Source organism: Schistocerca piceifrons, chromosome X (genome assembly GCF_021461385.2).
Source record: "Schistocerca piceifrons isolate TAMUIC-IGC-003096 chromosome X, iqSchPice1.1, whole genome shotgun sequence".
NCBI lineage: Eukaryota > Metazoa > Arthropoda > Insecta > Orthoptera > Acrididae > Schistocerca > Schistocerca piceifrons.
In genome coordinates, this window is record NC_060149.1 from 536,272,244 (window position 1) to 536,295,013 (window position 22,770).

Consider the following 22,770-nt stretch of genomic DNA (forward strand, 5'->3'; position numbering starts at 1 on the left):
TGGCAAGAATGGTGTGGAATGGAAAGATGGCAACAAGAATATAAGAATAGGAGGTAGAGGTGTGGAGAAATTTATTTAGAAATATTAAAGAAAAGATATTAAAAATATAGAAGTGGGATACGCTTAATAAAATGTTGATGGTGAAAGTTAAAGATGTAAAATAGTAGAAGAGAGCTTAACAAAGTAGAAAATAACTAATACCAGTATATGTTTTAGTTAAAGTTATTTGCAATATGGAAATATCAGCATACCAATGAGTTAGTTCTCCTCTGAACAACTCAGGGTGAGTATCCATTATTATAAATCATAAAGCAGAAGGTGAAATTTACTCTTCTGTGATGCACACAGTCCTCCACATCAAGGCCATCTGTTTTACCATTAATTAGTGACAAGCAAAAAGTAATTATTTATGGTATGGGCTTGTTAAGAGGAAATGAAGGAGGTAGTTGGTGTCTTAACATGTGAAAATAGTCAGTAAACAATGACCTTAAGGTGGTGGTCCATGTAAATAATTATTCTTTCAAGACGGAATAGTAATCAGCTCGAGTTGACCGGTTGAGTTTAGAGATTTTAAAAAGCTTCTAAAAGATGAGAGGATGCAAGAATAACAGGTTGACCAGTTCATGAAAAAGCTTACTGAATGGGTAACAGGATCTAAACCACAATTTCAGGGTTTCTATGACATGATCACTGAGCCAAGGTCTGTGAGTCAAGGAACTTGGCAGCTCTCTACTTTGTAATGTCTGTGGTAAATTAATGAGGCAGTGGACCAAATAATTTATACCACATCCCATAATTCTTGTGACATTTCTAGCAATAGTGACACTCAATATAATTTAACATTTGACTCATCACAGTCACACTATATGGACTAAAATACTTAGCTACTTCTTCTGGTATGGCCTGAAATATCCAAGTGATATCACTCTACCTCACAGACAACAACATGATTCATTGAAACATTTCTTTATTTTACTGTCATTGCTATGCATTTTCAGCTGTAAAGGAATTTTTATAAGGTTATGAAGTATAAGTCACGAAAATGGACACACTTCAGTTAGTGGACAAGGACTCAATAAATCACACAATGGTAAAAATGTAGGGCGATCATCAGACTTCAGAAATAGAGACGTGGTATTTATGTGGAGAAATATTTTCAATAACCAGTTGCATATTCTTTTACATGAGCATGATTGAATATGGTTGTTGCATTTTATTAAGTTGATAGACACCAAGAGATGGAGTACTTCAAACCTACATAAGAGGTACAATGAAAAGGAGCACTTTAGATTGATATCTATAACCATACAAATATGTTATTAAACTTTCTATTGCATGAGCTGTACCACTGCATTAGATAATCAGAAATTGTGTATCGCTGATGTAAATATCTACACTTCATAAAAGATCTGAAAAACGATATTTTTCTAAACATCCTTACAGTCTGTACTAACGACATATTAACTCAGACTGCACAAAAACTTACATTTCTATGCTATAATAAAATTAAATATCTTAAGTCATGACATAACTACCACTGTTATTTCACCAAATGAGTAATCACACTTTTAGTCGTGAATGATAGGAGAAAATATAAATTGCAAAATACAAAGCAAATTTTTTCAAGGGGTAAAATGTTAACAAAATGAGTTGAAAAACTTATTAAGGAGACGTTTTCATTCTAGTTTTTATGATCAGTATATCTGATCTCAATTACCAGCAATTTTGTTAAATTAGAGGTAAATATATCATACAAATTAGGATATGAAAAACTGAAAACAAATGTAACCAATGGAACTCAACTGGAGCAAGAATAGCAATCTGTTATAGGTATAGATCTGCTAGAGGTATAATTCATTAGGTGGTAGATCTAAATAATGTTCATATTCTGAGACTTTTACCTTATGTCTTTTAAGTGTTTTCCTTGCTCCTAATTTGTACAATATATTTATCTCAAATTTAAAAAAAAATGCCGGTAAGTGATATCACATATACTGATCATACAAACTAGACTAAAAACGCCACAGTAATCAGTATTTTAAGTCGGTTTCATAACATTTTACCCCATGGAAAACAATTTCCTTTGTAGTTGGTCTGTTGTAAAATGTGATATATTCCCACAACAATATCACCCTGAAGATATAGAAATTATAGACATAGAAAGGTAAGTTCTACACCCAGCTGACAGGTAAAACGGCCAGAAATGTGCAATGTGTGCTATGAAAAAAATTAAAAATTTATTGTAGCACATTATTCTCAGAGGAACTGATTGCGATAATGGTGAAAACAGAACATTTTACATGTGATTTTGTAGTGCCATGCAACTCATTTAATTTCTTGTTTATAAGTACAATGGGTAAATCCTTAAACCATTCTTAACATTATGATGTATAATACTATTAATGATTACTGATTTCTTGACATACTCCTATTTATTTTGATAATAGAAGGACTTATATAATGTGCACAAAACTGTGAGAGGTTTGGAAGCAAACTCATCAACAGATAAGTGTAACTGGAACACTCATGTACTGACTAACAGGGAGATATGACAGAAAAATGTTAACTGATGTTTACCCAGTGTGGCGGACCCAAAGACGATACAGATGAGATGGAGGAACATGCTTTGAATTAACAGCTTATACATCAAAGAGATTCCCCATGATGTGCAGACCTTCTGAAGTGAAATGGTTTGTATGTCTGAACAATACAGATGGCTGTACTAAAGGTGAAAGCACAATAGAATCATATCAGTGAAAGTGGAGAGCCCAGATGAGCCTATGGTCCCTTAAAATGGGAAGCAGCCTTTTCAGTGGTTACAGGGGCAATGGTTAGGATGATGAAAGATCTGGCCTTGTAACATTAGCCAACCTCATCTTGCTATGCTGACACTCTGAAGAGGTGAAAAGAAGGTGGAACTGCTGCCATTATTTTTCCTGAGGGCATGCAGCTCCACTGTATGATTAAATGATGATGGCTTACTCGTAAAGAAACTATTCTGATGATAAAATAGTTCTCCAATCAGATTTCCAGGTGGTAATTACTCAAGAGAATGTCATCATCAGAAAGAATGAAGCTGTCGTTCCCCAGGCCAGATTTTGAAATTTTAGATCCCTTAATTGAGTAGATAGGTTAGAGAATTAAAGAAGAGAAATAGATGGGTCTAAGTTCAATTTTGTGGCAGTTAATTAAGTGTGGTGCCAGGAAGAACAGGGCATCTGGTCTTGTGAGTACATAGTTACACACATAAAATGTGACTGGGGTAATGCAGGAGTAGGTCTCACAGTCAGTGAGAAAAGATTATGTGAAGATTGACTGGGCAAAATGGAAGAGAAAGTCATCTTTTAGAATTTTACACAAACCATTATTTAATCATAACTAAAACTTGGTTTAAGGATTACGAAATAAGATTTTTTATGTGGAAGACAGCTGGAGACACTTGAAGGTTTCAGATTAATTATATAACTGTAAGACATAATTTGTGAACTAGATTTTAAACTGTAAGACATTTCTAGGGGTAGATGTGGTCTGTGGTTATGAACTGTATATTAAACATGAAGAATTTACAAAAAGATAGGAAATTGAGGAGACGGGACCAAGATCCATTGAAGGAACCGGAGGCTATTGAGAGTTTCAAAGGGAGCATTAGCAAATAATTGACTGAAACAGGGAAACGAGTAATGGAGCTTTGTGAGATGAAATACTGAAGGCAGCAGAGGATCAAATATGGTAGGTAAAAAGTGAAGGCCTACTAAAAATCTTTGGATAACACAGGAAATATATAATTTAATATGAAAAGAGATAATATAAGAATGCAGCACATGATTAGGTCAAAGGGAATACAGTTATCCAATAAGATCAGAGATTTACAGAAGGCTCACAATTTCAGAGCTTAAGTGGCTGGACAACATATGTAAAGCTGTAGAAGTATGCATAACTAGGGAAAAGACAGATGCTGCCTACAGGAAAAACAAACAGGCCTTTGGATATCAATAAATAAATAAAAATAAAAAAATCAAATCTGTGAATATCAAGAGCTTTAAGCTTTTCGCAGTGGAATTTTTTGTAGCAACTCAGCAAAGATATTTTTAATGCTGTCCTATTAGATTCGTGATCAAGTGACTATACTTATTTTTTGATAATTTTATTTTTGTGATTTCCCTCTTTACTTTTGTGAGCTGCTATGTATTGCCATTACACATAATGAAATAATGAACAGTGTTTTCTGTGTTAATTTTTTGTTTTCTTTTACTTTAGTTAAAACGTTTACTTACCACAATGCAAAAAGAATCCTAGAAACTTCACCATGCAATAGAGGTATGAGCTGATACAGATTATGTATATTGCACAAGTGAAGCATTGTGCTCTGACAACGGTAATGATTCCACGACAAACAGAATCTGAATGTTTTAGCAGCTTTCATAAACCCTGTGCTGTGTACTGGCACAAGATGTCAGGCATAGACAGAAGTGGTACAATATATTCCCAAAAACTTTGGGATATCCTAAGTTGGTGGGGAATATACTTCCCTAACGGCCACAAATGACAAATTAATTTTGTGGTAAGTATACTTCCTGAGTCCCTTCCAGAAAGTACTTTGGTGGTAAACGTACTTTCAGAGAACCACTAAAACATCATTCTTTCGTGAGATATGTACTTCACACAAACCTGAAGGCTATATTTCACAACAAACATAAAATACAGATGATTCCACTAGATGCTGGGAGTGTACAGAAGTGATAACACATATACCCTTAAATGCTGCAAGGAAATACATTTAGTGGGAAGTATATCCTCCACAGGCCACAAAAGTCAGTACTAATCAAAGATGAGACAGCTGAAAGATGGCAAGAACCTACGGAAGGACTAATTAAATAGCATATTATATTATCAAAAGAGAAAGGAAGTATATGATGTTGAGATTGGAGATATGATACTACAAGAATAAATAGAGCACTGAATGACCTGAGCTGAAATGTAGATACAGGAGCAGACTTCAGTCCCTTAGAATTATTGAGGTTGTGGAGAGGGCCAGCCATGACAAAACTATTCCAACTGGTGTGCAAGATATATGAGACATGTGAAATACCTCCAGACTCCAAGGAGAATTAAAATTCCAAAGAAGGTAGATGGTAACAGATTTGAATATGGCTGATTCATGAGTCTAACAGGTCATGCTTGCAGAAAACTAACACAAATTATCAACAGAAAAACAGAAAAATTGGTAGAAGCAAAAGATCAGTTAATTTCATGGAGAAATGTCGGAATATGAGAGGCAATACTAACCTTACAACTTGTCTTAGAAGATATATTAAAGAAAGGCAAACCAACATTTCTAGATTTTGTGTATTTAAAGAAATCATTTGATAATGTTGGCTGTAATACCTTCTTTTGTACTCTGAAGGTAGTAGAAATAACATACAGTGAGTTAAAAGTTATTTAGAATTCTTACAGAAACCAGTCTGCAGTTATAAAAGTGTTGCAGGACTTGAAAAGGAGACGATGGTTGAGAAGTGAGTAGGACAGATTCGTAGCCAATACCAGATGTTACTGTATTCAAGATGTTATTCATTCCATCTAAGGAACAAGCCATAAAGGAAATCAGAGAAATACATGGTCCAGGAAGAAGAAAAATAGCTTTGAGGTTTGCTAATGATGGTGTAATTCTGTCTGAAATAGCAAAGGACTTTAAAGAGCAGTTGACTGGACTTAATAGCATCTTCAAAAGAGATTATGAGATGAACAGCTAGAGACACAAGATAATTGTAGTGGAATGTAGTCAAATTAAATTAGGTACTGCTGAAGTAGTTAGACTGGAAAATGAGACACTAAAAATCATAGATGACTCTTGCAATTTGGGCAGTAAAATAACTGTTAGTGGCCAAAGTAAATAGGCTATCAAATGCCGGCTAACTGTTGCAAGAAAATAATTTCTGAAAAAGAGGAATTTCTCAATATTTGATATAAATTTAAGTTTTAGGAAATCCTCTCTAAAGATATTTGTCTTGGTGCAATTTTGAACAAAAGGGAAACATGGACAATGGGCAGAAAAAAGACCACCAGAACAGAATAAAAGCTTTTGAAATGTGTTGCTATAGAAAAATACTGACTATTGCTATATGAAGTAACTGATGTGGATGTAGGCACAACAAAAAGAAGAAAAAAGAAGTGCTTGTGCATATGAAAGATAATTCACAAAACAGAAATCATTGAAGAAAAAAATGATGTTCATGCTACCTGCATAAGTTGAAAAAGTTGAAAAACATATAATTAAACTTTGTGACAGTGCTTATTAATATACTGACAGTGTACAATGGACTCAAAATAATACCCATTTACTTGAAAAATTAGACTTCAGCAAGTCAGTAAAGAAGTAACAAATCACAACTCCTATTTGCACTGTAATTATCCATTTTTCAGATGTATGGACAGGTAGTTTAACAATGACTATTCATCATTCTCTTACTGTTAAAATCAGACAATAAACAATATTTCTATCTTATTATCCTTCTTTGTATAGCTAAATCTCAAAATTGGAAGCTGAAGGATGTGAATACAAGCATAAAGAAAATAATTAATTCAATAGAAAATGAAACAATCGACAAGATAAAGATTACATTAAGATGGGTAATCATCCTCAGTTTCAGAGTGAATCATGTTCAATAAAAGGAAACCGCATTATCTTTGAGACATTCTGTATCATTAGAAATAAGTGGGAACAATCAAAGACACTACCACATTCTTATTCTATAAGAATATATTGTGAGAAATACAAAGATATGGGGAACGTAGAGCCTGTACTATGAAGATAGGCAATGTCTGTCTACGTAACATTCAGGACCTATTTACCACATGAGGTCAACTATAAGAAAGAGAAGGAATCAAGAAAAAAGACCACTTCATAATATCTGCACTTTCATTCTGTGTGTAATTTATAGGCAAAGCACTGTTCTTGAAAAGAGACTCTTCTTTAGTATTATCATCCTTAACTTTCTTTAACCTAAATGTTAAAAGATTTTCTGTTCTGTGAAATTTTAAACCTGTCGTCAGATATCATCAAAGACGGTCACTTATAAGGAAACAGATACAATATTCCAAATCAAAGAGGGATGTAAAAAGGAACAATAAAATAATATATTTCTCATAAGAGAATAATATGTACCATCTAGAAGTGTATTATGGATCTAAAAGCATGAACACCTTCATTATGAAGTTTATTTTATAATTATGAATGACGGACTACTTTACATGTACCCTCATCTGTTTCAGTTATAAATGAATCATTGGATGTCATGGAACATACAAAGTGATAAGTTTAATAAGGATGATTTTCCCAGTCTACCATCCATGAAGTCAGTCATGAGTAAGATACATTTGGACCCACTGGAATAAATGTGTACAATTACTAGTATGCATTATGTTTGCACCTTAGACACATACTACACTGTAAAAGATCTTTGTTAAAGGTCTTTTACAAAAAGCCAGTATACAAAATCTTTGATGGTGGGCAGGGGGTAGTTCGATGATACCTTTTACAAAAGTTTTAGCGTGGTCCTAGCTTTAACAAAGTTTTTCCATGTGAGGATGTATGTGGGTAGTAGTGGGTATGTCTAAAATTTTTACGAGAGAATTTTTGAATTAAATTGAAGTCAATACAAAACCTTCATTTTCGTGGAAATAAATGGCAGATTTTCATTCAGAATTATATGTAACTGAAGAATGAACCATCCGTTACAAACGTAATAAATATTATCTGAGTTTTGATCATGGAAAGTCAGTAACATAATCACCCATTACTAGATTCATCTTTTCTGGGTGACATCACTTCTTAGCTCATATATTGACTTGGTGTGCTACAGATTTCCGAGCACTGTGTGATTTAAACTGTGGTAGTAGTAGTAGTAGTAGTAGTAGTAGTAGTAGTGGTAATAGTAGTACTGTTTGAAAACCTTGTTTACTGTCTGTAGAGTGTTAATGTATGATTCATCATTTTGCATCTGTGAATCAAATATTTTGTTTAATATAAATTCATTTGCCACCTATGCAGGAATAAGTGTAGGCACGCTGAAAATTTGTAAATCATATATGTCTAAAAACTGGGTACATATTTGCACAGTTTGTTCCACCTGTTTTTATTTAGGCTAAACAAATTCAAGCCATAAAAGTCATTCTCTTTGGTTTTAATATATTTATGTCTTAACCATGCACATGATGACACACTTCACTTAATTACAATCATAAAGAGTTGCATTTATGCTAACTGTCACTAGCCATTGATGAAACCAAAAGTCAAAGCATATTTTTCGTTTTCATAAACTGATGCTTAATGTGCATTCTGACTTCAAACTAGCAGACAAACTGCCGTAAAGGGAGATTTTCTAAGGAAGCAGACTGCATCTAACTGCACATAACATGCAAAACTGGTACTCAATTTGTAGCATTTAGTTATTTTACATGGAGGAAAATCTATACCCTGTTATTAATGTGGAAGAAATCTTATAAACAAATAAGCTACCTATTCATACATTAAGATGAGTGAAGCTCTATTCGTTACATAGTGATTTATTCCATATATATTCAAGTGTTATCCCATCATAGAAAAAAATAACAGTAGATTGTAATGAGACTGAATTTTTACCATCATTATAAAAATAACAAAAACATTAAAAGTTCACTTCTTTAACTTCTAAATATCTTTATGTCTGAAAGTGAACATATTTAAGAGATCTTATGTACAATCACTCTGTCACTTGTAGATCTTCTATGCCCTAAGCTGCTACAAAACACTTGAAGTATATGTCTCACAGCAGTTTCATCCTTCTTTGTCTATTTATGGGCCTAAATTGTCAGAAAGAATGCTACAGGTTACAGCTAGATGTGATGCAACACATTCACAGTCACACATGATAAGTAAACGTTATCAGATAGTGAACAAAAGTTACAACAGGAATGTGGTTCAAAACAGACTTACTGTAGCTTGAAATGCTAGAAAAAGAACTTACATGACTGAGTTGCATATATTATATTTAGTTCCATCTCTCACACTCTTACATGTGAAATCTATTAGAACTAGCATTTCGTTCCTCAGTCTTAAAGGTTAATTCCACATATAACTGTATAACTTATCGCTGATGCACTAAGCTTCTACTTGTTCTTTTTGGTGCCCTTCTTTGGAAATATCACTGATTTCTTTTAAAGGTTTCATTATTCCAAGCAATTGAGACACTATATTCTTCTTTGATCCTCTTTTTGCACCCTCGATATGTGTTCTGTTTTCTTTCTTTTTTTTCCTTTCTCCATTTCTCTTTTGCCTCTTATATCCTCAGTCCACCATAATGAATTCATCAGATTTTGTTAAGTGGAATAACCTTTCACAATGAAAATATCTCCATTCATGGCAGTACTTACTTCTGTTTCCCCCATCAGCTCCTCATGAAAAGACATTCTAGGTGCTTCTTATACCTGACATAACGGTAACTATAGCTGCATCATTTAGTCTGTATCTACTCACAGGTTGGAAACACTTGCCTTTTACTTTATTTGTTGTCATTTATATTCATATAAAACCTCATTGTTTGACTTGCTGTGATGAGTAACCGTATAATTCCTATAAATTTAAATTCAACAGCACAAAAATTACTAGTAGACATATGACGTGCTGAGTGGTTGATAACCACATAATTGCTGGATGGTAATTTCTAGCTTATGAACTGTCATTCATCTGAAAGTCAGAAAAATTAATAAACAGATAATACCCCTTTTTTGTACTGTTTCCCATTATGAACAAGAATAGGACTTTAAATGTGTAGCACTTATCGATACTTCTTATGTCCCTAACCATAAGACTGTTGGTTGTCTTTTCACTTTCTGTTACTGTAGCAAATCTGTGTTTGGTATACTTTCACAATAACTAAGTCATCAGAACTTTTCATGATTATAAATGAGCATTTAGAATTGGTACTATTGTCATTGTTTTAATGTATTGTGAACCAGACTGGGCTATTATGTCATTTTAATGTGAATCAGGGTGGCTTAATAAGATGCAAGCTGCAACATAATGCCCAGTATTATTAAATTTTATTTTTAATCACTATTTTAATAAAGTATGTATTCTCTGAATAATGATAACAAAAACTTAGCAACTTCTGGTGTCAAATAAGAAGGAAATATTCAGGGTTCATGAAGGTGATTTAATGCCAGCAGATGAGTTAATAGGCATAAACACAGAATGAATTCAATAAGGAAGAAGCAGTACATCCAGTAGAGAAACTTTACAGTCCTTTATCCATTCCCTGAGGACTTGCACTTGTATTAAGATGTATGCAAGAAAGAATGGGAAAAAGAAAGCTCATGCTACTCAAGTAAGAAAATAAAAGGAAGGGATATAGTAAAATGAGTAATGTTACTGGACTCCATCAAACAGGGTGATAACAAACAAACAAACAAACAAATTCAAATTAAATTGTATTTTAATACATTGTTGTATTGTATTAAAACTGATAATCTGTAAGATGACAACTATAACATTTGTGTAAAATGTAAACTTTCATGGCTGGAAATGTCACAGTTAATAAAATATTCTGAGCTATTATGCTATGGTCAGTTGGATTTTACTTTAAAAGTGAAATCCAGACAACATTTTGTTAATTATAACATTTTTAAAAAGAATAACACAAATAACATGTAACATCTAGACATCCAATGTAATTGATTTTTCAATGGTGGATAAAATTAAAGTAAAATCTGGACCCTCAGAATATGAGATATGTAGAGCTAGGAATAGGTTCATCTGTGATAATGAGGTATCAAATGGTTGGAACTATGATATTATCATTCCACACTGTAGTCTAAGTGATCAAATGAAGTTTATCAATGACAGATCTATTATGGTTGAAAACTTATGTCTGAGAATATTCTAAGAAAGTTTTTGGAGTGAGAGCACATTGATGAACAAACTAACTCAACACCTGGCAGGTTAAAAAAGTGCTACAGTCTGATCTTTGACATAAAGAAGATACATGTACAATGTGAGTACATGTGTGAATGTTTAAGATGCAAGGAAGTAACAGATGAGCAGAAATGTCAAGATAATTGGCTTCATTTAAAACATTAGATCTGATCCAGTGAATAAGAAGATGAAACTGGTTACAGACTGAGTGTGGAGTCTGAAAAAGAAGCTTTTGTCAAAATTTCAGTTCTTCATTATTTTAGATGTACTGATCACATCTAAATCTATAAAAGGGCACAATCATGCACTGAATAGCACAGTATTCACTGATTATTTAGTGAGACGTAATAAAGGAATCTACAATTCCAGAGTGAATCAGAATATATTGAAAGTTAATTTTGATGGACTTGACTCATCAATATTGTAAGTAAGATAGCTGGATTTATAATGTTTTGAAATTCTGAAAATGGTCATTTGAACTTATATTATGGGTCACTTCAGATATTTAAGGTGTCTGGTTCCATGCAGGTCAAATCTTTCCTGATTGCTTCAGAAATTACCCCATTCCCCTGTTCCAAAGTTGTTGCAGGCATATGAGACTTAAATAATGATATATTTTTGCAGCTCTCATCTGTAAGCAAATGAAGGTACTTTCCTCTACTGTTGTCTCCAGAAATCAAGAAAGATAAAAATTGAGGATGTATGATGAACAACTAGTACTGACCTCACTGCAGGGTCAGGTCTCATCTGGAGGTGGGTGAAGGAGGAAACATGCCAGTGGCCAGAATGGCTCATTTCTGAGTGAAGAAATCTTAAATTTTAATATGGCCTGAAAAGGATGAATTAAACAACACATTGACAGTTTTGGATAAATGATGAAGTGGGGATGGGAGTGGGAAGGGGCACATGAAAGTTTTGCATGAGGTGGAAGAATCTTTGTATCCTGTACTGCATCATTGATATGATAAAAATCATGTAGATAAAGTGGTAAAGCACTGAGAGGGAAAGAGATTTGTATAAGTTCCAAACAGCATATTATCAGTCAGTTGTACGAGAAAATTTACCTATAGAGTAACCTTTTTATACACAAAAATAGAAAAGACTAAAAAGAATGAGGAATACTGCTGTGAATAATGTAATGAATGAAGACACAAAGACCAATAGCAGAACAGAAAAAGCTTGAATGGTTTCATATGGATATTTATTTATGTAACTTGAGAGAATAACTGCTCATATTTATTTCATTTTGTGGACTAATCCATCCTACACTCTCCCTCTTATAAAGTGTAGACAAATGTCCCCCAAAGCTTGTGAAGTAAACACATTGATATTTTAAAACTAAGAGTCTAATACTTTGGATAATCTAATGAGTGGTACTATTTTCACACAATTCCATTACAGAATATTTATGACTATGAAACTTGAATATGTTTGCTGGAAAACAAACTTGTTTATTTTTCATGCAGTTTAAAATTTAAAACGAATTTTAGGAAAATTTTATCTTGAGAAAGTGTAAATGAACACAGAAATGTACCAGGGTGAGTCATTAAATTTACATTTTACCATTCTGGTAGCACATCTTTTTGCTTTTCAGATATATAACTTGTTAAATTCTTGGATTTTATTCACTGAAACGTAAAGTACTCAGTTGCCTGTAAGTGTGATAAATATTAAATGAAATCAGCATCATGCATCCCAGAAGTAGACAAATAGCTTAATGAATATATGTAACATAAATATTGCTTCAAATTTATGAAAAAAAGTCACTGTCTTGTGGCACTGCTATTCTGCACACTCTTTTCCTTTCAAAATTAAAAACATTTTTGAAGTGCAATATTAAATGTTATATAAATCAAACATTAGTCTAAAAGTAACTTGTCTTACACATAACAGTAATTATAACTGCAGAGTAAATAGTGAATAGAAATGAGATAATCTGAAGTGGTTTACTCATGCAAAAGTAAGAAATGTAGTGAAATATTCAAAGAATAGTACTTGTAAGTGCAAAAACTGTAATCAAATGACAATGAAATATTTAGCATAAGACCAGGCTACATACTCAGAAGTAAATGGAGTACATGAAGATGCTGAATTTGTAGTTACTCTATTCCAAATTGGTACACAGAGAAAGAGAAGCGTGGAAATTAATGAGCCCATTCTAAATCTTTGTAATATCCTTTCATCCACCAATGCAGGGACTCTTTCCGCTATTTTTTCTGTAGTTTTGTCTGTTTTCTCTCAATCATTGACACTTGTTCTTCTTTGTCTCCTTCTCCCTAGCCTTGGATGAAGAAACCTGGAAGCATTTGGTATTCTTTTCTATCTACGTAAACTTACTGTGGTGTGATCTCTAAACAGTCTCTTAACTATCTGTTCCCAAATTGTGGTGTACCATCTTAAAACATGGCTGAGTTATAACTTTGTATTGGTTGTTTAACAAAGAAAATCATCACAAAGATGAAATATTGATATAAATGCTGTCATGTTCATACAGAGTTCATACAGAGTTTCAGGAAAAAATTTCACTTATATTGGGTAAAGTTTACTATTGCTTTTAGGCAGTTAAATGGATTATCATTGCGGTACTTAATATATGAAATGGGTTTATTTTGGCAACTATCTTGTGCACAAATTATTTCCAGCTTTCTAATTTTGAAACGTAAGTGGATGACATAAATTAGGTTATGGAGAACACATTTAATTACTTTATGCACAATAATTTTGTGTATGAACACTTAAAAAATTGGTTAAAAGAATTTCTACTCTGAATATAACACTTATAACACATTCCTTTTGCAAAAGTGTGTATATTATCAGTAATAATAAACAAATATATGTAGTTGCAGAAAGGTATCATACAGTTCACTAAAAATTTAGTGAAAAAGTAATTCTGCATGTGATTTTTCAAAGCAAAACAGTTTCTTTGAAAGTGTAGGTATATTTAGTTGTTCCTTAGTGTGAATAATGTCTCTTCCACTTGCACTTCACAAAGCATATTTAAAATCTGACAATAATCTGAAATATCTACCATGTTATGCACCCAATAAAACTGGTAGGTTTTCTGGAAGAACCTGTTTAAAGATTAAATTTTTAAGAAGCGAATAAATATGGTGGATAAATATGTCACTTATTGTTGGTGTATATAAAGGTGTAGATGCAGTCCATTTTGTAAAATAACATAATCGATATTTTTGGAAAAAAAATGCATTTAGATACATAGGATGTTCAAAATTAACATCTAATAGGTGTCAAGAAAAGAAATGTATGGAGATCATGTTAGTCCGCACCTACAATAGTTATCTTAAGTTTTCGGGTAATGAACATTTTTAACAACAGAGTATGAGGAGGCAGAATGGGGGAGGGGTCAGAGGGAGAGATCACTTTCTGTTCCATAGATCAATACAAGAATAACAGAAGTGTCATTATTGTTATTTTAGCTGCACAACTTTAAGAATTAATGTTTCCTTAAAAGCTAGTAGCAGCACAAATTAAACCAATCCCATAAATAGAATAGAAAGCTTACAACTGCTTATGCCCCAAGAATTTTATTTTAAATGTCATATGTATTGGTTATGTGTCTTGCATTTAATGAAATAATACAATACATACACTAAATTTTAGTTTTTCTCATAATCCAGAATGTACTATAATATTTATTACACTTTAATCATTAATGCAAATAAAACTAACCTTCAACATTTTCCTCTGAAATTTGATTCCAGCTTTTTGGGAAAGTGCATTATTTTCAGAAAAAACTATTATACCAAAGTCATTACTAAGTAAGTGCACTTATTCTAAAGTAACCAAAGTTACCTTCCCTAAATTCAATAGTCTGTAATTTATCAACAACTTTTCTGGTGTATATATCACCAGTACTGCCACCATAAGGCACTCTCTTGTCTTAAAACATCAAATCATAAAAAATCTTGCAATGCTTTATAGCTTTGCACAGGCACTGGCTAACAGCAACAACAACAACCACAACAACAACAACAACAATAACAACAACATTAATAATAATAATAATAATGACAATAACAGTAATAATAATGATAATAATAATAATGTAATAAAACTATAAGTTACACAACACAAGCTAGACAACTAATTTTGATTTAAGTAAATTGATGCTGCTATTGTATTTTACCTTTACTGTTATACAAGAGACAAAATGTATACCTATGAACAAAGGTTACAAGTTTGCACAAATCAGTATTGATGACAAAGCTATCCCTTTTATAAATATTGTCCTTATACCACATTTACTACTTCATGAAAAAATATTACCAGCAAGTGTCACTTCAAAATGGGTTAGGTGTTGTTGGAGATTTCATATGGGGTTTCTACTTTCCAATTGCATTGTGAAAAGTTTCATTAAAGCTACATGTAGTCATAGAACATGATTCAATACTATTCATACTGGGCTAAATTTTAATTTTTTGTGTAAGTTTACACATAATTAATTAGAAGAGTCTAAACTCCATAACAGAGTTCATGATGAAAAAGAAAAGGATGGAGCAGTCATGTGTGTCTTGTTTGTAGTGGAATGTTTGGGGGGGGGGGGGGGGGTGTACATTTATATGTTTGTGATAGTACACTTAGGCAGAGAGAGTCTAATGATAATGATGATGAAGATGATGATGATGGATCAGATAGACAGTTTGAAGGTTAAATTCCCTTAATGTGTAACTACTGTGCACAGTAAGAAGAGTTACGTTTTTAGCACATGTGTATGAAGTGATGCAAGAGCTGTATCTGGCATTTCATCAAGTATTGAGAAATAAACACAGTTAAATAATGAAGTTGCTAGTAAATTACTGAAAAAATCTGTTTCAACAGACATGCATGCAATTTTAATTCCATTAATACTAATGCTGATTTCAGGAAATTCTTTTTTTTAGAAGAAATGGGTGAAATTAAATTGTAGTTCAGAATTTGGTTCCAGCTCATACATCCAATTGACACACAAAAGCCTGAAAGGTTTATCAAGAGTGTGAGACATTTCCTGATATTAACACCTCTGAGTGAACAGTTTACTAGAGCATATATCACTAACAGAAAGTTGAATTCATTACAAGCTGTATGTAAGAATATATATAACAGGGAATACCTACACTGACAATGTGCTCCATGACAACTGATATAATTGTAAGTGTGATTCAATTTAAAAATTATGATTCAGATATTTATGAACTGTTGTTAGGTATTTTATTATTAGGACAACACTATCCAAAAGTTTAATGACTCTCAGACAAGTTTTATATGCAAGACACGATAAGGCATGTAAAAACCTTTACACTAACTGAAAATACCAGTGAGGCAATAATGAAATTTGTTGTATGAACTTATCTGTGATAATTTATTAATTATGTTCTTATGTACATATTGTTGTAACAACTACCCCATTTTGAACAACATTTGCTTCCACTTTAACTATGAATAGGACACAAGCCACCCTAAATAATGTAACGTTGCAGAGAATAAATAAAAATAATTCGATGATGTCCATTCGTCAATTAACATGCAACTCTTTTTATTTGTTATAATGTTTATTTGTGTGTGTGTGTGTGTGTGTGTGTGTGTGAGCATGGAAATATGCATGTGTTGGTTAGCCACCTTGTATAATGAAATATCAGAAACCTTCACGTAATAGTCACTAGTATTACATGCCAGTGTGTTCATGTGATTTAAAAATCTGTCTTACACATCAATAAAGATTTTCATGATTGAATTATTTTTTCATGAATTGCAGTGATGAATGTTCTAAAACAAAATGTAAATAAAAATGTTTCATTCTGCTCAAAAATATAATCATGCAATTTGTGAATAAATAGCTACACAAACTCTACATTATTTATTATGGCTCTGTGTACTGTTAAAAGTCTATTGGTAACTGTGGGACCACCTCTATGAACTCCATGAAATATTTGACTTTCATAATAGGATACTTATGAATATAATTAATTTCTATCAGTGACAAGCACTCAACAGAGTATTTCTATTGTCACCAATGATTCTTGATTATGTAAACAATCTTACTCAGTAATTGAAATATGCTGTCTTTATTCATCTACTCAGATTACTGGGTATGATTTGATGTCTATTTCTCATATGTTTAGTCAATAGTATTAGCAATATATTTATTCGTAAGTTCAAGACTGTGAAATTAGATGACTAAGTATGAAGAGAAATTTACAAATTCTTATGTCAAAATGTTTTTTATCTTTCATAGAGTTCTACTTTAAATTCAGCTAGTGCCACAACAATGACCTCTCAGTAATATTACTTTTTGCTATCTACTCTTGTCTTTAGTGTGGCAGATAATATGGGGTGATGAGTAGGATTGAGAAACTGTGGCAAATAAGTAATATGCCACAAACTGTTATTTTTGTTACAATGCATTATTATAAGTGAACAACAACTGTGATTATGAATAGTAACAAAAACACCCTAGCACATTGTATAATAATTACACAAATAGATGGACATGTCACCAACTGCTGTATGTACCAACTAATTTTGCTGAGAAAATAAACATACAATACACTGCATCATGTCCAAAAACAAATTTTTTTTCTCTTATGAATAAAAATTTAGTAATAACTCTTTTGATCTTGGAATACCCCTATCAGATTTTTATCTCACAATACGTGCATTATTAAAATACCTGAACAGCTGAGGCACAATTCATTACTAAAGTCTTAAATTTGTACAATAGTTTTGATCAGCTAACAAGTGTTTTTATTTCGATTTTTCTCAGTTTTTCCTATAAAGAACAATGTATATGGTGTTACTTCAACAACTCTTTAAAGTATGTTCTTGATTAACAGAACAACAGCAGCGGATCTTGCCATGATCAACCTCAATGCCATATTGACATCAAATGTGTATCACAATTATAGTTTAAATACCTGCTGGATTAAAGCTAGATTTAACAGTATACAACTGTGTTTTATGTAGCACTATTATTGTAACTGTTGATTCATTTATGGATATTCTATGGAAATGATTCACGAAGAGTCTCTCAAAAAGACTACCATGTTACTGGTATAACAATAAACAGCTTCTTTTAAAGAATGTATTAATTATTTTACATGTTTCATTTAATAAAACTGTATAATATATCATGTTACCCAATGAAGGCCTGAAGGTAGTTCCATGTACCCAATATTTCTATTATGTTACAGTCATCAACATTGTCGATCATCACACTAAACAAGTACAGCTGACCATAACAGGTGTTGCTTCCTTACAAAAGTTCTTAAAAAATTTTACAGTTATCTTTGTTATGGCAGCCACTACCAATTACATAATAATAATGTGCATTTAAATGCCTTAACAATTTTTTCAATGGTATGATACTATAGTTAACAAATCATGCACAAATTTAAGTCTTAAACAACAGGAATGATTTTTCAATCCTCCATTATTAACAATAGATATCATCTCATTTACAAAAAGGAAAAGGGCTATGTACAGAACTCTTTCATGTTATCTGCTAAGATCAAGAGCAATGGATGTGCTTTCACCTATATACAATATATAACTTTCAGCATGTGGCCCCATTTCACACGTACTATACTAAAAATGTTAAAATTCTTGCAGGGATAATACTCTCTTCATACAAGGTTATTAGATCAATATAAAACTGTTATAATCCTAAATATGTGTGCTTTTGGGCTTATTTAAGTCAGCCCATGACAACATTTATAAAATATACAATTAATTAGTTTATGAGCTTCAAATAATCCTTGTAAGCATTATACATGTCTTCGGTTTATACAAGGTCATATAATCACAGGCAGAGCTCAGTCACTTTACATATGCAAAAAATAAAATATTCTAACACCTTTGAGTGACCTAAAGGTTACCAAAAGGAAAGCCAAATCATTTTGCTAAAACCAGCTTCCACCACCAAATTTACTTGTGAGACCTCCAATACCCTTTCCAAACATATTTCCAACTCTGCCTACCACATTCGTTGTCACATTTGTTATTTTTGCCACATAGTTTCCATCTTCGCCAAGAGTCTCCCTGATGGTAACTTTTGGTTTACCACGGTCACCATCATCATCAATCCCAGTTTCTGGATAACTCCTGTTAACAAAATGTTAGTTAAAGTAAATGAAACTACTAAATATGATGAAACATATGGTTACACATAAATTCTTGAGTTAAAATATTACAGTAAAAGAAATGCCGTATTCATGATGTGTATAGTGAATTCTTGAAGCATTTCAGCTAAAAGTAACAACGCTAGCACATTTGACTGATTGAACAAATAACAGGAAGTGTGTAGGTAACAACTCACTGAACAGCTGTCATTGATATGCACATAAACAAGACTGAGAATGTGGCTAGTTCTGAGACAGAATATAGCTGGTACTTAGAGGGAGTCTTCTTCAGAGCTATAAGGGTCATATATACACATACACATACACATACATACACTGGAATCACTACATCATCTCAGCTAACTACAGTGTGACAGCTCTGGAGTTTTATTATGGTGAGTGGATGCATTGGATGGTTTGGATGATGACAGGAGGAGATGGGAAGCTACTCTAACATTCTGTTTGCTGAAATTACACAACACTGGTATCATCAAATTTCCCTTATCATCTTAAATATCATTTAAATATCTGACTTTCGATGCTCCTTTTACTTGTAATGAAAAATAGACTTGAATGTATAAGATGGGAGAGGCTCCAACAGAATTTTTGGTTGTTTAAAACGTATTCACACAGTTCTATTGCACATCTGTGACACATAAAAACTATGCAATGTTGGCAAGGTACTCAGCCAGCTTTGCCTACAATTCCTGTACAGTTTTCACGCTTCTATATTCTAAAAGTGGAAGATTTTTCATACAGTTCTTACAAATGGCACCTACACTAGCCAAGAGTTGAACTGGATTAGACAGTTAAAAACTCGATTCAAGTTGTGTTTGGCACGGACACATTGTGTTAGGGTGGTAACATAGTGCAAATACCATTTGCCTCTATGTACGAACTCGTGAAGTATACTCTTTCCCATACCATTATCTGTTGATGGTGTTTGTGCACGGTGTATTAGCAGTGCACTTTACTCAGACAAAAAATTTTAACTTCAAATTTTACATCACCAACAGTATTTATTCACTCTAATATGTTTACAAAATACAGGCAATTATATCTATCTTTATTTGCTGTCAGTGACTTATTTTAATTTTTTTGACATTCTGCAGGACTCAGTAATTGGACTGGCATAAATTTGAGTAATGGGACTTTCTGTCATGTTCAAGTAACTGCTGATGAATGGTGAATGGGTCCTCCAGCTCATCCTTTTATACCAATGACAGTGCTGCTGCTTTAAGGTAGCAACCATCTCAGCACACAATTCACTGTTGGTCATGGAAAAGATGTAGCTTATCCATTCTTTGTTCATGTAATGATGAATATGTGATAGGAAATTGGAGTATGGTCATATGTCCAAACTGAATGATTAATAGACATCTTATTCCACAGGTCAAGAATCATCTTTAATGAAAGCAGCTTTGCATCTGAATTAAAACATTTAAAGTTGACATTCAGTACAGGTGTATGGAGCTGTTGGTAAATACAATACGATTTGCAACAGTCAACATGTCAGTCAATTACTTCTAAGCTAGCAGCATGTATTAATCTCACAGGAAACTGAGTGAAGAAGATGAAGATGGTCACAGATACATTATTAAGTGTGTTTATCAACTACCTCCCAAGACTTTGTTAGTATGTATAATACACAAATAGTTATCCACAAGCTGCAAGTATGCCTGACCCCCCACTAATGTAGCACAGCATATAATCATAAAATAACATGTACAGCTGAATGGAGACATCACAAACATAAACTGCACAAGCAGCTTCCTCATACCAAGAAGCTGGTCATTGTGGAGATATGCTTATAAATTGGCCAGACCATGAATCTACTCAGTTTTCTTCTTTCTGGGACTGTATGCTTGAATACAACTGCAAACTAAAGACTGTAAATAATTGATTCCATCTTGGAAATGCACTGGAACCTTGCTTGGCACATTGAGTATGAACCATGAAGCAGGGTTTAGCATCTCCTAAAACACTAATGCACAAACCTTAAGGAGAAAAGTAACTTCACATCATATGTCATTGCTAAGTACAATAGCTTGATGAAACTTGGCCCATATACAGAAAGAACTGCTATGGTATAGCACAAATTGCAACAGAAAGAATTATGCAATGAGACATATGGAAATGACACTTTTATTTAGAGACAATTATTACACTGAAGTCACCACAATTTATGTTTGGCTCCTGGACATTACAAAAAGCAGGACCTGGTTCTTAATAGTGTGTGTGATCATCAAAGACAACAATGCATGTTCTGCGATGTGTTCCAAGGCTGGCCACAAGGTTGGTTAGAAGTTCTTGTAGTAGGGCATTCTATTTCTCCACCAGACTGGATGAAAACTGCTGGATCATCATTGGTTCAAATGGACATGCTACAAGACATCTCCCCAGTGCATCACACACATGGTGTAAGAAGATTTGAGTTGGAGGAATGGGCAGCCTAGTCTGTTTACTGAATATCTCCTTTCTCCATGAGTTCTTCCACCAGAACAGTTCAATTTGTTCACACATTTTCATCGATAGAAATAAAGGCAGAGCTGAATGCATCCCTTAAAAGACACACATGTGGATTTAGTACAGTGTGACAGTAACAATGACAGGTGAATGACCTGTGTTCAAAGATTTAGAGGGAGGTGTGCCCATGTGACATTATGACTGCCCACACCATAACACCTGGACGAGCAAAAAAATGACATTCAAAAATGTTCATTTATGTATTACCTCTTCTTACCTCTTGCCATATGAAACTAATTTGGCAAGCTCCTGTTCTACTTCATTCAGCCTGTTATTTTCATAGATGTGTGTTTTTTGTTGAATAACTCAGAGATATTTTTCTGTACCTCTATGAGTTCTTTCCATTTTTCTGGTGTATTATGATTGCCAGTTTGGAATTACTCAATGCTGTAATTTCATATTTGACAGCTTCATTCTATGTGATGTTCCCCCACCTATGTTTCCTCTTTCTTGGGGGTTGTTATTTGCTTCAGTTTCTCTGTAAGTTCAGATCATCTTGTGGTATCCACCCTACGGTACATTCAGTAATTTACTTCTTTTTGAATTCTGAGTATCTAGGGTTAGTACAGAAAATATGGATTACTATTATATATTTTCTGTTGGGCTCAAATTTTATCTTGATGTGGACTAAGTGGTGATCTTACTTTAAGAAACCTCTCCTGTGTTTGTATTGAGGACTTCTTTGTTTTTCTGCTATAGATTGCAGTGTGGTCAATCTGTAAATTTTCAGTTATTTTATTTGGGGACTCCCATGTCTTCAGTTTCTGCATGGGCTTCTCAAATTGCGTTACCATAATTCTCATATTAAAATTTTGGCAGAAGTTTATGAGATGTCAGCCATTTTTATTGGCCCAGTTGTGAATGCTGCACAATCCTGTGGTTCTCCTGTGTTCCTTTCACTTTCCTAAGTACCTGTTAAAGTCACGTAGTACAATCTCGATGGTCAACGGCCTTGCCCCAGTGGTAACACGAGTTCCTGTCAGATCACCATAGTTAAGTGCTGTCAAGCTAGGCTAGGACTTGGATGGCTGACCATCTGATCTGCTGAGCACTGTTGACAAGTTGGTTGCACTCAGCCCTAGTGAGGGAAACTGAGAAGCTACATCACTGAGAAGTAGTTGCCCCTGTCTCATGAATTGACATATGAATGGGAGAGCCGTGTGCTGACCGCAGGCCCCTCCA

General features: G+C 33.4%; 1 protein-coding gene across 1 annotated transcript in view; it reads right to left on the reverse strand.

Moving 5' to 3' along the window:
• Positions 1 to 14,203: 14,203 nt before the first annotated feature.
• Positions 14,204 to 22,770, reverse strand: part of LOC124722506 (calcium-dependent secretion activator-like) — a 798,081-nt gene continuing 789,514 nt past the window's right edge. The window contains exon 26 of the mRNA XM_047247660.1: positions 14,204 to 19,045. Coding sequence (XP_047103616.1) covers positions 18,844 to 19,045 — 202 coding nt within the window. The 3' untranslated portion in view covers positions 14,204 to 18,843. The remainder of the gene's footprint in view (positions 19,046 to 22,770) is intronic.